We start from the raw sequence: 19236 nt of genomic DNA on the forward strand, positions 1-19236 counted from the left end.
CTTATCATAACAAGGCCTGGGTGCGGTTTACACATCGCTCCAGCCGCGCCTTTTCCTGTCACAACGCAACGGCTGTGCGTGAGGACGGCGGGTCAGCTGACAGCCATCAGAGGAAGCAGCGGAATTAGCGGGTGTGTAAAACTGGGAACCTGCTGGATCTTGACATAAGCTACATCCGAGGCCAGACGGGGAGCGTTACACTGGTGGCGGTCGTGAGAGAGTTCGGGTGAGTTCATCGAGGGCGACGCGATATCGCACGTTTCTCGACAAAATGGCCAAACGTGTTACGATAACCGTTACAAGAAGCCGGTGAAACGGTTAACGCTCGGGGGCGACGCTAGCATTCGCAAGGTTAGCTGCGTCAGCTAACGTCAAGCTAGCAGCGGAAAGTTGTATCACGAAGTCGAGGCGGGTTTTCTCAAAGTAAAATCATGCAGCGGCTCGTTTCTGCAAGTGAATTTCATATGTGTCGCAATTGGGGACAGTCCGTGTTCTACTTTTAAATTGTACATGTGTACGTTGTGGATAATTAATAACGTAAGTGGTTGCATGTTAAACGAACGTCCAACAAAAAAAGCCTTTTATTTTCTCCGGAAGTCGGTTTAAAATATTCGCTGTGCTCGTTGCTAGCTGGACGAACATCGCGTCAGCCTGCCTGCTATCTGAAGCTAAACTAGCTGTAGCTTCCTCTCACTCGGTCTGTTCTCCATCACTTTGACTCCGAGCTGAAGGTCAAGCCTCCGCGGACGGCTCTCTAAAGGAAAGTGTTTCACGCTAACATGCACCTTAACCAGCCTCGGAGCAATGAAGGAAATATGAGAAATGTATGGACATGGCCCGAGTGAGCAGACATCTTGACTTGACGGCCAATAAAAAGGGCGATGTGGCTCGCTCGGGTCTTGTGCACGTTTATCCGGTCTCGACGTGGTAATTTCCATATGTGTAAATCATTTTATGATCTTGAACATGCGGTAGTGTAGTGCACTTCTCTGCACCGTCTGTATTTGAGTTGTCTGGCCTCTGTCTTTCAGGAATTTAAAGCATGTCCTTCATCCCCTGGTTCCCAGAAGCTCCCTTTTTTCATCGAGAGGAAATTGTTTTGATTTGTTTGTCTAAGGCAAGCAACGCTAACAACTGCACTGCCTCGAAATGAATATGCTTATATTTAGATTGTAATCCTACTTTGCATTTCGTGCTTTGGCCAGATCTAGGTTGCACCTTGTAGGAAAGTGCAACCCAGCACGAGCTACACATTTGTAGCTGGCTACTTGGTGGCACTGAAACTGGGGACTGCTAATCTGCTCCTAATCTTTCTTGGGAAGGAAACGAGGATTTGACTGGTGCTAGTGGAATCTCTAAAGCCTATATTGGAGTGATTTTGTCTGTGTATGCACATGCACAGTAACACAAATGAGTCACCACAGTGGGGCAGCTGCAGAGTATATTCAATTGGCATTAGTGTGAGAAAGAGAGGGAGATGCACACGAAGGAAGCGGATGTGAAGGACAAGCGCTTCCCTGTACTGGTGGTCACTCCCTCACTTTTCACTGCCTTCACTTCTCTATCAGGCCTTTTTTTTTTTTTTTTTTTTTTGCTTTCCCTGTTTCCTTCCTGAAATCTCTTGCACTCCTCAGGCGGGGTTTGGTTTCGCCATGGCCAGTTGGGACTGAGAAGCAGCCACGATGATTGGAGGATTGTTCATCTACAACCACAAGGGGGAGGTCCTCATCTCCAGGGTCTACCGAGATGACATTGGGTACGTTTCACAGGAGAGATGCTGTAACCCCCATGACTTATGTGGAACTTCACGTCAGTGAGGGGGGCATGATCCGGGGCACGGGACAGGTTGGGATTAATTCCCAAGGGATGACGAAGGATGTCCCTCTTCCTGGTTGAGTAGTTTACATTTGTCTTTTATCTCCTATAAAATGTGTTTTTTTTAAAGAATAGCTAAACCAGGATTACATTTCGGACAATGCTACGTTCCCTTTGACAAGGAATACGAGTCGGTATGATTAGAATACATGGGATTTATTTACCAAAACATAAAGCAATGATGCAATTCTTCTCCCATTAAAAGAATAATACAACAACAGGGCGACTATGGGTGAGTGGGTAGCAGGTCCGTCTTTCAATCAGGGGGTTGGAGGTTCAATCCCCGCCCTAGTCGATGTGTCCTTGAGCAGACTACTTAACTGTCTTTCCTCCTGTAGTAGTCTAATGAAGTGAATGTATGTGTAATATAAGTCGCGCTGATAAAAGCGTCAGCCAAATGACATGTAATGTAACACAGGGGACTATACATTTTTTTTAAATGCAAAAGTGCCATTATACATAACCTGAAAAAAATAGTAATATTGTTCATGTTGCTTGAGGTAATGATGCTGTTCACTTTCATTTCGTGCTTATCAAACCACACCTTGTAAAAGATTTGGCAAAAAAAAAATTTGACCAATATTCATCCAATACTTTATCTGTACCATATGGAAATGAGATACTGATAGTAAGAACTTCTTTTTTTTTTTCTCCATACATTTTCTTAACTTTGGCATGGATGGATGGATGGGGAATTAATCATTGATTGGTTGGAAAAAGCAAGTTAAAATAGTGCAACGGTTAGTAAGTGTTATAGGCTAAAAATCGAGTGTCGCTGTAAACATTGTGTCGGCATAGTCAACACGTTTCAGGGGTGAAGCTACATCCACAAGTCAGTGGCTATGTTCTGGACAGGAACCTATAGCTGAGTGACCAGAGTCACGGGCTATATACTGACGATCTGACTTTCATACCGTCTGACTCTTTTCCCTCGTCCTTGTTTGTTTTTTGATGCTTTGTTCATGTGATTCACTTTGAATGGACGTACCGGGTGTCCATGCTTACATCATTCTGTTTTATGTAAACCAGCCCAATTCAGTGACCAGAGGGACCAGTACCTTGTAGTTTTACACAGTGAGGGTTGGGACGGGGCACGATGGTAGAAATAGATTTGTGTGTGTCAATTCTGTACACCGCAGCAATTCTGGGTCAGCAGGTTTTTTTTTTTTTGTCGATCCTTATGGTATTTCTAATCCTTTTGAATGTCTTTCTGTGGTTCTAGTAAGGTTAGAGGCACAGAGGAGATGAGGGCATAGAGGAATAGTGTGCTGCTGATTCAAGATGCCATTTAATAGTCAGTTTGAATTGGAGCAATGTTCGGTTTGCAGGTTTGTGTCATACAGACTTGAGTCAGGATTGCTTTCTTGTCCGGTTTCTAAGCAGCAATCAGAAATGTAAATGTGGTTTGCTTTATTTTGTTTATCAGCAGTAGCACAAACACTGTGTGGCTGCTTTCCTCTGCATCCCGCCCGTCTGGTTGAACCTCCTGTTGCTGCCACAGGAAAGAGTAAACCAGACTTATGGTGCTGTAATGTTGTGTCCACATCTACGGTCACACCTTCTTTTATATTGTAACACCTTTTAATTATAGCTGAAATATGAATGCATCCACTAAAAATAATCACGCCGCTTTGGACCGATACGAATGGATATACAATATACGCCATGCTGTCGTGATGACAACATGGATTAAAGAGCAATATGGTGCTACTAACTTCTTCCAGACATATTCAATCACAATGACGCGTCATAATAAACACCATGTTACTCACTCTGTCTGTACATGATGCATGACAATGTCTTGTGCATTTTTGTCTCTTTCCTCTCCTTTTACTTCATCATTTGTTTCCTCTCTATCCTCTGTATCACCATTTTCCTCCATCTGTCCATCTTGGCCCCTGTAGGAATAGGTAAGAGATGCTCCAGCCTATCAAGCATGACTCCTCCCCCTCTCATGGCCACCGATCAATGTCCCCCTGAAACCCTGACTGCATGCCCATTGATTCTACAGTCAACGTCCTGATCCTTCCTCTAAGCATGAGTCACCTGTCATGACATCACGGTGGTAAACGCGCCACCAGAAACCGAGATCAGCAGACGAAGCCCATAAATGCAGCGGCGAGCCCTTCTGGGGGTGGATGCTCACCAACGGCCCCTCGAGAGCCTCGGCATGGAGTCTTGAGCATGGGAAATGATGGTTAATGAAGTCCTTTCATCCTTGAACTCTTCTCAGGTCTTTCAGAAAGAAATTAAGACTATAGATAATTTTCGATGCATCTGATTGAGTCTGGTTTGTAGAGCTGGACTTTGACTTGCGTTATATCAACTCCGAGTCTGGGTGAAGTTAAAAATGGTTTAACGTTTCATTGAATACTTGTTAATATTGTGATCTGGCAGCAGGTGGACATCATGGCAGCCACTTAGATTGACATTATTAATTTTCTCATTCAAAAGATTCATTCAAATGCAGATGTTGTTGTTTTGATGCTTTGCTGACAGTAGAAATTGTATCTTTAAACGTATTTAAGTTCAACCAGGAAGGCTGCCCCCGGTGTCTCTGGGCTGTTATTCATGGTGCTACTTTAAATGGGAGCAATCAGTAAGCGGGGTTAAATTGTTTATCCACAGGCTTTGTTTTTCTACCATTCACATGCTATTAGAATAAAGTAGTCTTGAATATCACTAAGATCGACAGTTTGTTCCAGTTTCGACCTCTGGAAGTTGTCAGGAGGACTTGGTGTTCCTGTCGTAACGCGCGGCGTCTTCTGCCGTCATGTATATCGCCACGTGAATCGGGGCTGTGGCTCCTCAGAGCATCACGGCACCACGGTATTCCTTCAGGTAAACATGATCAAAACGGATCTTAACTGGAGCATGGTCAACTCCAGATAAATACAAACATTGCCTATCTTGAATCACATTTGCACAATACCCTGTTAAACCTTATTTGTGTTCCCATGGCGTCCGTATAATTATGATGCTGTTGCCTGCGTGCCAACCTAAACTCTCAGAGCCTCCCCCCTCCCTCCTTGTAATTATTCCCATGTACACAAAACGGCACTCGTTTTCTGTCAAAAAGCAGCAACTGGAGGCGTCCTTTTCCGTTTGGTCGGAACATCTTGTGATCGTGTCTTGAAATGTGCTGTTGAGGTCTGACGGTGATATTGACTTTGAGTCCAGCGCAGAATTGGACATCAAACTCGGCAAATCTGTTCACAGGGTTGATGTCATGTAAGCGACGGCCTGACTGTTGTGTGAAGTCCTGCCCCGCGTCTCTCGCCGCCCAACTCAAATGTCCGCCTCTCTGTCTCTCGTCCTCCCTCCCCGCCTCAGGCGCAACGCGGTGGATGCGTTCCGCGTCAACGTGATTCACGCCCGGCAGCAGGTTCGATCCCCGGTGACCAACATTGCCCGAACCAGCTTCTTCCACGTCAAGCGCTCCAACATCTGGTTGGCGGCGGTCACCAAGCAGAACGTCAACGCCGCCATGGTGTTCGAGTTCCTCTACAAGATGTGTGATGTCATGACGGCCTACTTTGGCAAGATCAGCGAGGAGAACATCAAGAATAACTTTGTGCTCATCTACGAGCTGCTGGACGGTAAACCACTATCATTGTGACGTTTGTCTGGAACTCATTGCAGCATCCAAAAATATAATGGCACATTGTATATGAAATATATATACGTGAGTCGTTTGTTTACCCTCCCAGAGAAAGTTCTATTGATATATCTCGCTCTTTCTACATGTCCGAGTTTTCTCTCCTCCCCATCTTATCTCTGACCGTCGGTCATCTGTTTGTGTTGGTACAGAGATCTTGGACTTTGGATACCCCCAGAACTCAGAGACTGGAGCTCTGAAGACCTTCATCACCCAGCAGGGCATTAAGGGACAGGTCAGTGAAACCAGTTCATGCTTGTGAAGGTTTTAATGTTGCGTTTGAAAACCCTGCGTACATGACGTATTCATAGAGGAGCCATTAAAATACATTTTTTGCAGAGCTGTTAAACTGCCAATCATGATCTCAATGTAACTTGTAAAGTTTTTTTCTTTCATTTCCTGTTCTCTCTCTCGTTTCCCTCGACTTTGATCTCGAACCCTTCAGCACCAGGTAATAAGCCCAATGCGTTGTCTGCACGTATGGAAGCGGGTCTCCCTGCAGCGCTAATGATCCCTTCTCACCGCCGTCTCCTTGTGTTGGTCGTGATGCGGTTTCTCTCCCTGCCTCCAGACAAAAGAGGAGCAGTCTCAGATCACCAGCCAGGTGACGGGCCAGATCGGCTGGCGCCGCGAAGGCATCAAGTATCGCCGCAATGAGCTCTTCCTGGACGTCCTGGAGAGCGTCAACCTGCTCATGTCCCCACAAGGTCGGTCCACACGGCCGGATGTTCACGTGCATATTTGTGAATTAAAAAGAATTGTTTTTCTTTCTTTTTTCGCCGTTGTGCTGTGCTTTGGGTCGGTTCGGAGGGAGTTTTGAGTTTCATTTGTTTGTGAAACCCGACTCAAAGTCTCGTCCGTCCGCCCAGGCCAGGTCCTGAGTGCCCATGTGTCGGGCCGAGTCGTGATGAAGAGCTACCTGAGCGGGATGCCCGAGTGCAAATTTGGCATGAACGACAAGATTGTCATCGACAAACAGGGCAAGGGAATAACGACTGACGAGACCGCGAAGAGGTGAGTGACCCGACGAGCAGACGCCACATTTAATATTAATATATAATGTATAACGCAACTCTGTTTTGAAAATCACTTTAATGATTTACAATTCTGACTCTTTAAGAATTGTGCTTTCATATTTTCACCTTGAAAATACTGACAATGAAATTCATTGTTGTGTTAAAATGTAAGCGAGCACCTCGTCTGTCTGTCCGTCACGAGTGTTTCTGAGCGGCTTGACAACATTTGTACTTTTTCTTTCCTTTGGATGCATCTCCTTTCTTTCCCTCTCTTTCTTTTCCATGTGCTGTACCTCAGTGATTTAGGGGGAGGAAGGTACTGTACTGACAAGTATCCTCGCCTTCTTCCGCCTACGCACACACACACTCACACACACACACTTGTCTTGTCTCAGCCCTTTTATCACATTTAGAATCCCCTCTTGCCCAAATCAAACGCCCCGTGGAACTCTTCAGTGTCCATCTGATGGTTGTTCCCCCTTCTTGTGTTTTGTTACCTGAGCTAACGTCTGACCGGTTGTGGTTTGTGTTGCTGCAGTCGTGTCATTAACCTCCACCAGGTCTTTATGGCTGGATACCAGCAGTCGTGTCCCTTGGTGTACTTAATTTTTTAACTATGGTCCTTAATTGAGGGAGAGTAATTTTTGTGGCTTTTGGTTTCATAATCATTAGATATAATTAATAATAAACAAGTGAACTAATGGTCTATTTTCTCTATTGTGTCTGATTGTGTGTATTTGTCTCCCAGCAGTGGGAAGCAGTCTATAGCCATCGACGACTGCACTTTCCACCAGTGTGTGCGTCTCAGTAAGTTTGACTCTGAGCGCAGCATCAGCTTCATCCCCCCCGACGGAGAGTATGAGCTCATGAGGTCAGTACATGAGTTTTACAAATATTTTCAAAACCTTTGTTGATTATTAAACTGTCCAGATGAGAGTGGGAGGTCACAGGTCACCACGAGTGAGACTTGTGTGTGTGTCCTCCTGGTATTCTGAGAAGGACATGGATGACCAACAAAACAACCAAAGGCAATAATTTGGTGGAGCTTCATCAAACAGAAGGATGTAACGTGAAGCCCTTTCCTCTTCCCTCTCTGTTCCAGGTACCGCACCACTAAAGACATCATCCTGCCGTTTCGAGTCATTCCTCTAGTCAGGGAGGTTGGGCGCACCAAACTGGAGGTTAAGGTGGTCATCAAGTCCAACTTCAAACCCTCGCTGCTGGCCCAAAAGATCGAGGTGAGCGCCGATCGATGTCCCGCAAACAGCCCTCACCGCACTCTGAGGTCATATTAACAAACCGTTCCTTTTTGCTCGCACACGGCCGAGTGTCATCCGAGTGACTCGTTAAACGTTGTGCTCCTCTTCGTTATCGCCTCCTCAGGTGCGTATCCCAACGCCCCTCAACACGAGCGGCGTGCAGGTGATTTGTATGAAGGGAAAAGCCAAGTACAAGGCCAGTGAGAACGCCATCGTATGGAAGTGAGTCTCAGAAGATACAAACTCAGTTCTGTGCTCCGTCAGGTTGATGATTAACGACTTCTCTTTGGTCTGTTTGTTTAACCCAGTCCTCTTCTCTTTGGTAATCCCTTTTTTACTGAAACCTGTACAACACTTACCAAGCTTGCAATGTGTGTGTGTGTAGGATCAAACGCATGGCTGGGATGAAGGAGTCTCAAATCAGCGCTGAGATCGAGCTGCTGCCGACCAACGATAAGAAGAAATGGGCCAGGCCTCCCATCTCTATGAACTTTGAGGTCAGGACACGTCATTTGTCTCATTGGAAGCTGAAGCCAGTGACCGGTTGTTTCTCACTGACATATTTAGTCAATATGAGATTCTATTGGCAAACTGCATCACTGAGCTTTGGGAGTTGTCAACCCAACAGACGCATTAAGTGTAATCCCAGTAGCAGCCGTGCAAATCACAACCCGCCTCCTGTAACCTCAGACGCACACACACCTAAAGATCACACACACTTAAAGGTCACGCCCAGAGTAAGAACGGCGCCCCTTGTGGCCACCGACACGTCTGCCTCTCATCTCCGCAGGTTCCGTTTGCGCCCTCTGGCCTGAAGGTGCGCTATTTGAAGGTGTTTGAGTCCAAGCTCAACTACAGCGACCATGATGTGATCAAATGGGTGCGGTACATCGGCCGCTCCGGCATCTACGAAACGCGCTGCTAAAGTCCCCCCCCCCCCCCCCCCCCCCCCCCTCAGGCAGCGAAGTGACCACTTTCCTCAAAACATTTTTCTTTCTTCTGCCCCTTCCTACTCTGTCTCTCTTGTCCCCGCAACCCTTATAGCTTCTCTCATCCGCCCCACCCTGCTCCACCCCTTCCTAACTAAGTGTTGGAAATTGAATTACATCGTTTAAAAAAAGTAAATATGATATGATGCACAGATATATGCAAAATGTGAACCATTATATCGTATATATCTTGTAGTGATGAGTCAACCTGTAAACCGACTGGTGTATGAAAGATGAAGACCAGTGAGGCAGATGGGGACCAGGGGGAGATGACTGGATGATGGGTGCTCTCTTGTGTTTAAGTGTTATTATTCCACTATCTACTCTCCAGTTACTTTAGAAGTCTCACAAGTCCAAGAGGTAATCCCTTGTAAGATTATTTGTAGCTGTTGTGGTTTAACTAAATCCTGATATTGTTCTTGTAAATTAACTTCTGTCTCAGAGCTGACCCTTCAAATTGAGACGCGTTGTCTGATTCTGTATTGTGGACTCGAAAGTCTTTTATGGGATATTAGGAAACGGAAGGACTCGATCGTGGCCGAGCTGTTTTTGTACTTTCTGGCGAGTATTGGTTCTGTCCCTTGCTGTTTTGCCACGACTAGTTTTACCAGCATCCAGAAAAGTGAAAGCATAGGGCGACATTACAGTGCTGAAGGCTGATCATCATCCCAATAAGATAGTTTATGATCCAAAACGTCCTGTTGAAGCACCAAGATCAACTTTGTCACTATTTGGTCTCAACGATGCTTCGGGGGAAATGTGGCAGTGGGCGTGTGTTTGTCGTGAGGTGAAGTCTCCCCCTGGTGTTCGCCTCCTCACTGTCTGCTTCTTCATGTTTGTAGCCCTGGTGACGTTCTGTCCAATAAATCTGACAATGTAACCAAGGATGACTCCCTGGGTTGTTTTATTTAGGTCGTCTCAACTGTTGTAGTGTGTATCGTTTCTGTCTGAAACGAAGGTGTGTGTGGGAACAGATTTGGGGCGATATGGGTTACTGCATGGCTCTAGTTAGTCAGATTTTCTTCCTGTCCATTCATTTGAGAAACGTTTGCTAAAATTTCACATGTTAAAGCTGACTTGAATAAACTCAACGGTTACATAACACAGGAGACAATAATTGGTCAAATGCTTTAGCCAACATGTTTAATACATTTTTCCTGTCTTGCCCTTCCTCTACATCCAGGACATTAAACAAAATAACCCCAAACCATAAAATACACGATTAAAACATTTACATTTGTCTTCTGCAGTCGTGGCCGTTACTGGCCGGCCACTCTGGGCTCGTACTGAGACGTTCACCGATTTGAAGGAACAGATTCCACAAGAATCGAGACGAGGGTTCCCAAACTTAGCTAAACACCAAAATCACTGCTGGTTGTGTTAACTTAACAGAAGTAAGAATTATTAGCCGAGTGGAAACCTTTTGATCATTTCCCAATCTTAAACCCAGATTTTCGCCCACAGGAATGGAGGCGGTCTTTGTGACTGCAGCAAAAAAATGTAAGCCATAAATTATTTTTGGGAAAGCGAGCCGAGAACAGATCAATCCAACAGTCAACAGTTATATTAGTCATCACAACAGTATTGCATTACATCTTCAGATCACCTGTGAAGTTTAATTGTCCAGTAGCCGAGGAGACGCAGCACATGCGTTGACCGCTGGAGGCCAGAGGAGCTCACACACGGGAGCCGGGCGCACGGCGGGTCAAAGGAAACCTAATGCGCATTCTGTGCTCATCTCGGGAAACAATCAGTTCTAGGAAGGAGGTAGCAACAAATGTTGATCTGATGCATCTAAAATGGGACCGTCCAGTCTGACAAAACATCTTTAACCCTTGTGTTGCCTTAGGGTCATTTTGACCCGAATCAATATTACACCCTCCCCCCGCCTTAGGATTAATTTGACCCCATTCAATGTTTAATGTCGGTGTTCTTTCGGTAGTCAACAAACAAACATAAAGTGCCTCACACTTAAACTTGGAAAACAATAATTCTAATTTTCTGGAGGTTTTAATTGCTGGCGTCAAATTGAACCCAAAGGGTAAAATGTTAGTAAATATAAAGGTAACAGGAGGGTGAAATATTGAATCGGGTCAAAATGACCCATAGGCGGGGGGAGGGTGTAATATTGATTCGGGTCAAAATGACCCTAAGGCAACACAAGGGTTAAACCGATGTGTCCTGCAGATTGTTGCAAGATCTAGAGAACAGCCGAAGCCCCCCGTGTTCTGGATGGCCTGGTCTCTCCTGTTCGTGTGCTGCTACCAGGCCATATTCAGAAAAGTGTGCTTATGACTTCAAGAGATGTTTGAGAATTGGGGTTCATCAGGTCTGCTTTGATATATGAAAACATTACATTCTAATGTTTTCACATGTGTATCAGAGGAAGATTATTACTTCCCTGCAGGCCCAGGTGATACAGGATCTGCATTTGAGTAATTATTGTTACACACACTTTTATATAACTCCGGCCTTGCTGATGTTGATTCATTGCTCAAACTGTCAAAGCACCTCTAAACAAAGTCGATTAAGATCATTACCTGTACAGAGAATGAAAGGAAATAAAAAAATAAGTAGTACATCAACATTTAAATGGTTTGTTGCTGCAGAACTTTCTTCTCACGCCACAAGAAAGGCGTCCAGTTCTAACTCGTCTTCCAAAGACTGATTCTTCTCAACAGACACAAACTTCGAAGAGGAAATGTATGACTAAATGCAGTAAAGTCAAAGCTGAATCTGTCAACGGATGGTTGACAAGACGTATGAACATGCTGACGCCGGGGCTAGCAAGCAAAAACATCCCATGCACGAACACGCAGAGCCCAGAAGCCGGCAGACAGACGTGGGAGGAGACTGACACTCGACTCTCAGGTGCAGCTCAAACTCTGTTTACAAAGAAAAGTCAGCTTGGTTTCTTTTTAGCATAAGCCGTATATGGGAAGACCATTTAAATATCCAGTTCTCAGACCTGCTCTGAAAGACAAAGACACACACACCTGTAGATGACAGAAGCCCTAACTCGCTAAAGCCATGAGACAAAAACTAAAATCACGACCTCATTTCAACGCCGGCCGAAAGAGTCCCGTCACAGATGGAAGCCCTGCCAATATTCCTAAGTGACAGTGAGCGACTCATGAAGTCAAAATAAAGAGATAAGAGACTAGTTTCAAAGAACTCTAATGAATAGTGGTAACTTTTACTGACCATTAAACAAAAACAAAGAGGACAAAGTTGGCAGTTAAAAGCAAATGCCGTGCAGAAACCGCCTGTTAAAGTCAACGTGACACTAAAGAGCTTTAAAAAAAAGTAAAATCCTAAACAAACAGGAACATGGAAGCAGGAGCGTGATGAACACCACGTGACTGGACAGCTCGGTCATCTCGTGGCCGACCGGCTCGACGGCGGGGGAGGGCCGCAAAGCGCTCTAGTTTCCGTCGTCCTCGTCGTCGTCCTCGCTGATGAGGTACCCGCGGGCCCCGCTGTGGTGGGGGGGCGGGGAGGTCTTGGTGAAGAAGGGCAGGCGGAAGGTGGGAGACGGGGAGCGCTCCTCGCGGGCGGGGCTGCCGTTGGGGCTCTGCCTCGGGCTGATGGCCTGCAGCATGCGGCCCTTCCCTTCCTTCAGCATGTGCTTCTGTGGAGGGAAACAAGGGTCTGGGAGGTCAGCCGCTGACGCACACAGTTTAACGCACGCGATGGGAACACAGGATTCAAATAGCTGCCGTCAGAAGTGTCGATATTATTTTTGTATTACCTTCGCATTGAAAATGCGGAAGGTTATGTTTTGATCGCCGTGTATTTATTTATTTGTATGCGTGTTACTCGCATAACTCAAAAAGTATTAAACCGAATCGCAGGTCATGAAAAGGTAAAAATCTTCTTTCTACCAATTGGCATGCAACTAATGCCAACATGTTCATAATTCAATGCCCAATCTTGTGATATGTGAAGGTATGCGCTCTACCGAGTGCCCGTTCTAGTTCATATTTGGCTTTATCCTTTTAAATTGAGCAACATTATTCAAGCCAGACCAGCCGTTCCCTCGCCAGTATCCTAAACTAAGCTTGTGCTCTGCTTCGGGGTTATTAGGCAGAATGTGTGATTGCGTGTGGAAGCAAACTTTTCATTTAACAATTAAGCAAATAAGCATATTTTAGAAAACGTCAACCTATTCCATTAACAAATGTGATTGTATGAATACAATAAGACAAAAAAAACCTTCTCAAATGTGGGGGCATTGGCATGAAATCTTATAAAATGTGGGTTTGTGACCGAACCAAGATCTTAATAGAAAGTAGTTCCGTGCACAGTGCTTTGCATGTGCAGTAAACATACCAAAGGTTTTTAGGTTGACGAAGGTGTTGTATCCTCATCGTGCAGTCAGTGGGTCAGGTCATACGAGGACAGAGGCGGAGCAAAGTCCCTGGAGGCAAATCACAAGTATGTCTCAAGTTCTGCCTGCGGGGTCCTTTATGTCTCACTCACGAAGAAAAGTTATCATGGGCACTTCTATGGGATGTAAAATGGGTACTAAATGTAAAGCAGTATAGTTGGGGACTAAAATAATAAATCCTTTCCAAAATGTGTATGTATTACTATCAAATGCAAAGTCATCAGGTGTGCCATAGTATGTTATTACATTCCAAGTGAAGTGCATCATGGGTGGTTGCGTCTTCCTTCCCTCTGCAGCACGTCTCCCATGCCATCGACAGTGTGAACTAGAACGGGCACTCAGAGCGAATACCTTCACATATCACAAGATTGGGCATTGAATTATGAACATGTTGGCATTAGTTGCATGCCAATTGGATATAAATTGACCGCGCTATGGTAAAAAGAAGATGTTGACCTTTTCCTGACCTTGACCATGACCTTTGACCCGATCGATCCCAAAATCTAATCAAATGATCCCCGAATAATAACCAATCATCCCACCAAATTTCATGCGATTCGGTTTAATACTTTTTGACTTATGCAAATAACACGCACGCACGCATACAAATACACGGCGATCAAAACAGCACCTTCCGCATTTTCAATGCGAAGGTAATAAAAGATGTGTTCTTCGTCGCTCCTCCTCCTCATCAGACAGAAGTAAACCAACGTGCTCACCAGAGCTCCCTCAGGGCCGAACATCTGCAGGAAGTTGCCAATGAACTCCCTGGACTTCTCCTCCCACTTCTGGATGAGGTCGATGCTCTTCTCCTCCACCTTCTGGACAAACTCTTTGCTCTTCTCCTCCACGTCACGCACCTTCCTCTTCACCTTGTCCACGCGCTCCTGCAGGTGGTACTTCTTCTCCTGATGGAAGCGCGGGGGTCAGCGAAGGTGACAAACAGAACAACCACCTGACCGACATCACATAAACGACACACAAACGAGCGCCTTCACGCGTCACACCAACCGCCGCGCGGCACAACCAAAGCCTCCGTACGTTGATGAAGCTGACGTTGAGCTCCTTCGCCGTGTATCCTCTCTGCAGGTTGCGCCTGACGTACACGTCGTAGTCACGGACGATGCGTGTGATGATGTCAGAGGTGGAGATGCCCTCTGTCCGCTGGGTGGGAGCGAACATACCTGCAGAGGGCGATGGAAAGGTCAGTCGCCACCGGGTGCCGATGTACGAGTCGTGAGCCGTTCCTTCACGAGTACATGAAGGAAGGGCTGGCTCATGTTCTTCATGCGGCACAAGCTTTGAGCAAACCGTGAGGGAGGAGACATCATTGATAGAACGTTATGCTGGACTCTACTGACCCATGTTCCCCTTCAAGTTAGACAACAATAAGAGAATGGAGCAGACATGTTTTAGAATACAATGCATTACCATATGAGCATTAGCAGCTGGAGTAAATGATTCACCGTGTCCTGTAATTACTTATTTATTGCGCAGCACACCACCACCACCACCACCACCACGGGTTACTTTGCCACTTACCAGCTTCCTTGATGTGCCGGTACACGTCATCACTGCCTGCCGAGGAGTATGGGATGTCGTCATGGGCCACAAAGTCAATCTGGAGAAGTCATGACAACACACATGCCAGTAAATCCACACCTACATGTACGAAGACCAACATACACAAAGGAGTGGCAGCGGAAAGGCTCCAGAGGGTCAGGGAATGGTGACTCAATCTTCTCCTGGGATCATTTCATTTTCAGTTTTTGGTCTCACGACTCAAGATTGGAATGAATAAACATCCCAAGCGTCTCTAATTGCGTCGTTTTGTCTTTTAACCCAGCGGTTTCTCTACTCACGCGATGTTTTGCGAGGAACTCTGGCGATAACGTCCAGGGGGCGTTTCGCACCACTTCATCAACATAGCGGCAATGTATGATGGCGTCGTATCGCTCGTCCTCGTTCATCACCGTGAAGCCCTTGTATTCGTGGGTCAGGTCATCACTGCACACTTTGAAGAGTTAAAAAAAATAGACTGAAATTATTGTTTGAAATGCCTTTACGGTTTTATTTACTTAAAGAAGCAGCTGTGCCTACATGGAAACAGACATTCACAGACTCACCTCCGACGATGAGGTGTGTATTGGGGAAGAGGCATTTAGCCTGCATGAGTGCTCTGGCGTGACCCGAGTGGAAAACATCAAAGATGCCATCTGCATACACCCGCACCGGCCTCTCAGCTGGACAGATGAAAGATATATATACTTATCTGTTCAGAGTGAATCGGAAATGTTACTTGTTTGTTCAGATGTGCTCGATGTGTGGAGTCAAGACAGAGGAAATGTACCGATAATAAAGAAGCAGAATGTGTAAGAAAGGAGAAAGATTTCATCAGACCAAGAGAACGAACGAGGAAGGAAGACGTTAACGAATGGGACTCACGTGGCGTTCCCCTCTTGGCCTCCTCCATGTTGACCCTCTCATAAGGTTTGTCAGCTGGCACCAGCTCATCTGCGAAAGGCGCAGGGTGCTTCAATCCCTAGAAGATCCAAGATGTAAGACATCAAGAAGGTTTTCCATCTATTCACTCAAACATTTGTAGCTGTACGGCAGAGCGTTCCCTCGGTGGATGAAACGCAATCATCGTGCTCCAACTTTGCAATATTCTTTCCGAGAACTTATATGGAAATCAAGGGTTCTGCTTTTGGGGTTGCACGGCAGATGAAATGTCTTGAAGCAAACGACTCATTAGCCAACATACGGCCTGACACAGCGGATAGAAACAGATTCCAAACTTCTACAGAGAAAACTAACCTGTCGTCCTCTTGATAAATCAAGCCACACATTCAGATATGGCAGAATCAGTAACTCCTTTTAAATCACTTCTTAAAACCCATTTTCTGAGAAGTGATGTCGCCCTTTATGCAGCTCTTTTGTTCCTCTGTGATTGTTTGTTTTTATTTGCTTTCTATTCCATTTGTTGTTGTTTGTGTATAGTTTTGTTATGTTCATTGTATTTACGTTATGTATGTCTGTCTATATGACATATTCTCTGTAGAGCACTTGTTAAAAGGTGCTATATACATAAGTTATTAATTCTTATTATTATTATAAACAGCCAGGGTGGCTTGCACATGCACATCTCCTGCAACCAGCTGGACAAACACAGCTGACTCACCACAGTACATCTGGGGGTTTTCCCGAGCCTCTCTCCCTCCTCGGCCTCCCGATTGAAGCTCTCTCTTCTCCTCTTTCTGGACAGCAGCAGCCCGCTGGAGCTTTGGGCCTCCATCTGAGTCAGACGCCCAAACAAAGGATCAATTTACTCAAGCAGCATCCTCCACATACACCACGCAATGCTTGGATTAAAAAGGGACACGCAGACGCAGACATGCAGTTCTGCTCTGCATGTTGCGCCCGTGTTCTGGACACTCGGTGTTACAGGAAGCACTTTTGTTTTGCATACGGACACAGACTGTAACTCGAGACGGCTCTAAGGTCATGGCAGATGACACGCCAGCCTTGACCCTGTAACAGAAGAAACACAGCATGTGCCTCTGCTCAATGACCAGGTGGCAGAGTATCAAGACAATACTTGCTATTCCAATCCTGACGCATTCAATAACACCAATTGTTATTTCAAGACAAAACATATTGCACCAAAACATACAGAAAAGTTTGCATGTCCAGTCTTCTTTGATTCTGCTGACACTTCCCCAAATCAAAGGTTACCGAGTGAAAGTTAATGTCACATTTGTCATCAGCTGGGCTAACTTTAGATGTTGGGCTAACTTTAGATGTTGTTCATGTTTCAGCTGACTTTGTTTTGTAGGCCACATAACAGTCAGCTGGGTGACTTTGCAGTGACTCCACACAATGGTTTATGTAATGATACTTTGCCAATTACTGAATCATTTAAAGTTGAGAACAATTGTATGTAAAGAATTTCAACAAACAACATCCTGGGTATCTGTACTAGATATCACGAAGAAGGGCCGAACAACCAATATCTTGGATCAGTACTTCATTTGATGATTATTTTCTCAATTACTCTTAATAACATTGAGTAAAGCAGTATCTTCTCACATTGTAGAAGCTGGAACCATCAATGTTAATTGGGCTTTAAAACTACTTAAATTATTAAATTAAACTATTTATCAAAACCGTTTCAGAGTTCAGACATTCGACTATGCAGAACCAAATAAAGCTAGGAGTCTAAATTCAAAGAGCGGTGTTAATACAATCACTCATTGTCCTTTGTATCCTGGTAGAACAGGACTTGGAATCAAAGATAGTCTTTGAATTTTAACATGACAATAACAAACACCTTCAAAGATCTCCTTCACGGTCATGACATCCACCCTACCCGTCCATATTTAGTGCAATAATAGCAACAACTTTGTATATCCTCTCACAAGTGTTCCTGTGTTATGGGTTAAAGCTCTCTGACCTATTCCACACATTCCATCACAACACTTAAAATTAAGCCACAGGCTTTTCGGGAGGGGTTCATTATTTGTTTTAATGTTTAACCTCGTCACTTCTCTATAACTTATTAATAACCCTTGGCTGGAATGTTGCTGGTGTTCAATGATGAAAGCGTGACTCAGAACAACGAGAGACAGATGTACACAATCCTGGTGGAGATAGCTACCTGATCCAACACTGGGCAACCCTCTGCCTCTTCCTCTTGGCAGCAGGTGAGTGAGACGCCCTGCAGAGCCCTCACACTACTTCAGATGACATTTACATGACCGGCACATGTGATCAGAACCGACTGCTTGAAAAAGAAAGCAGCAAGGACAGTGCCAAGTTCAACACCTCTCAATCTTATTAAAACAAAAAACGATACGATATTATTGTGTGAATACGACTTATATTTATGGTGTCCAGTGTCCAGGGCTACATATTTTCATTATTGATTAATCTGTTAAATAATTTCTCCATTATCTTACAAAAAAATCACATACAAATAGTGAACAATGCTGGCCACTATTTCCCAGAGACCCAGGTGAAATTTCCAAATAGCTTCTTTAGGACAACCTACAGTACAAAAGCCAAATATAATCTTAAATCAACGCGCATTAAATTAATCAAAACAAATGCCAATCGATTTTCAACTGACTAATCGACTAACTGTTTCAGCTATAACTTGTCAAATCTCAATTTAGTAAAAAGGCCGCTGGAATCCGGGCTGCTGATGGTTCCCCGGACCAGAGTTTGAGAACCACATGCTTGAACTGCATTTCACACAATGTTCCCGATGCCTTCTCGCTTCTTTCAACGAGTCCCCTTTACTGGGCACAACACATCTTAAAATCAATACGCTAACAACCTCGGATGTTAACGTTAGCTTACGCTTAACAACAGCTCTGTTTTCCTGCTTAGCGTTACTTACTGTTCACTCTTTTGTCCGGAATGCTGCTGTGCAGGAGTGGGCGGCTTCCTAACGTCGCACTGCGAGCTAACAGCAGAGAGCTAGCCAACGCTGCTACTGTCGGATGCTAGATAGCAAGCTAGCTGCAAAGCTAGTTGGCTATAGCTAACTTTAGCCGTTAGCTCGCTGGCTAACGGCAACAAGCTACAACGGTGAATCCGTCACGAACGAACCCTGTGAGTCCGAGGCACCGCGGCTCGTTGTATTATTGGCGAAACATACAACTATGAGAAGAGCAGCAAAAGTATCAGCAGTGACAGCTTGTACTACAACGCTGACAGGTCAACAACCCAGGAACTACAAAACTTCGACATCCTTAAAGGAACTGATATCACAGCCGGACATTTCCGGTATTGTCTCGCGTCGCCACCTAGTGGAACATGGATATTATGTTATGACGCAGAAGGACCTGGTCCTTCTGCATCATAACATAATCTATATATCTATATATCTATTTATGTATATATCTAGATATATATAGATATATACAGTATATACTAGATATAGTCAAGTCAAGTCTTTTATTGTCAGATGCACAGAATGACACAGGGTCAGACTGGGCACTGAAATTCTTAGGACAAGGCACCACACAACAACTACCATAGCATA

The 19236-nt window shown here is 45.0% G+C and overlaps 2 protein-coding genes across 12 annotated transcripts; one reads left to right on the forward strand and one right to left on the reverse strand.

Moving 5' to 3' along the window:
• Positions 1-91: 91 nt before the first annotated feature.
• On the forward strand, positions 92-9681 carry LOC130197686 (AP-2 complex subunit mu-A). Of its 3 annotated transcripts, none has more exons than XM_056420498.1 (12): positions 92-226; positions 1635-1756; positions 5209-5474; positions 5686-5768; positions 6105-6240; positions 6403-6547; positions 6848-6865; positions 7298-7420; positions 7652-7787; positions 7933-8030; positions 8194-8305; positions 8599-9681. In XM_056420498.1, the coding sequence occupies exons 2-12, from the start codon at positions 1683-1685 to the stop codon at positions 8731-8733; spliced, it is 1326 nt and encodes a 441-aa protein (XP_056276473.1). In that variant the 5' UTR covers positions 92-226; positions 1635-1682; the 3' UTR covers positions 8734-9681. The 3 variants fall into 3 exon arrangements, with proteins under 3 accessions (XP_056276473.1, XP_056276474.1, XP_056276475.1); XM_056420499.1 differs by having other exon boundaries at positions 7301-7420; XM_056420500.1 differs by lacking the exon at positions 6848-6865.
• Positions 9682-9913: 232 nt separating this feature from the next.
• LOC130197687 (choline-phosphate cytidylyltransferase A-like) lies at positions 9914-18944 on the reverse strand. Of its 9 annotated transcripts, none has more exons than XM_056420510.1 (10): positions 18589-18944; positions 16657-16718; positions 16369-16482; positions 15633-15729; positions 15314-15430; positions 15050-15201; positions 14730-14808; positions 14229-14371; positions 13907-14095; positions 9914-12428 (listed from the first exon to the last, which is right to left on the reverse strand). In XM_056420510.1, the coding sequence occupies exons 3-10, from the start codon at positions 16480-16482 to the stop codon at positions 12222-12224; spliced, it is 1098 nt and encodes a 365-aa protein (XP_056276485.1). In that variant the 5' UTR covers positions 16657-16718; positions 18589-18944; the 3' UTR covers positions 9914-12221. The 9 variants fall into 9 exon arrangements, with proteins under 9 accessions (XP_056276485.1, XP_056276482.1, XP_056276479.1 ...); XM_056420507.1 differs by lacking the exon at positions 16657-16718 and adding an exon at positions 17845-17904; XM_056420504.1 differs by adding an exon at positions 17845-17904 and having other exon boundaries at positions 16369-16718; positions 18589-18943.
• Positions 18945-19236: the final 292 nt, after the last annotated feature.

The sequence above is a fragment of the Pseudoliparis swirei genome, chromosome 8 (genome assembly GCF_029220125.1).
Source record: "Pseudoliparis swirei isolate HS2019 ecotype Mariana Trench chromosome 8, NWPU_hadal_v1, whole genome shotgun sequence".
Lineage (NCBI taxonomy): Eukaryota > Metazoa > Chordata > Actinopteri > Perciformes > Liparidae > Pseudoliparis > Pseudoliparis swirei.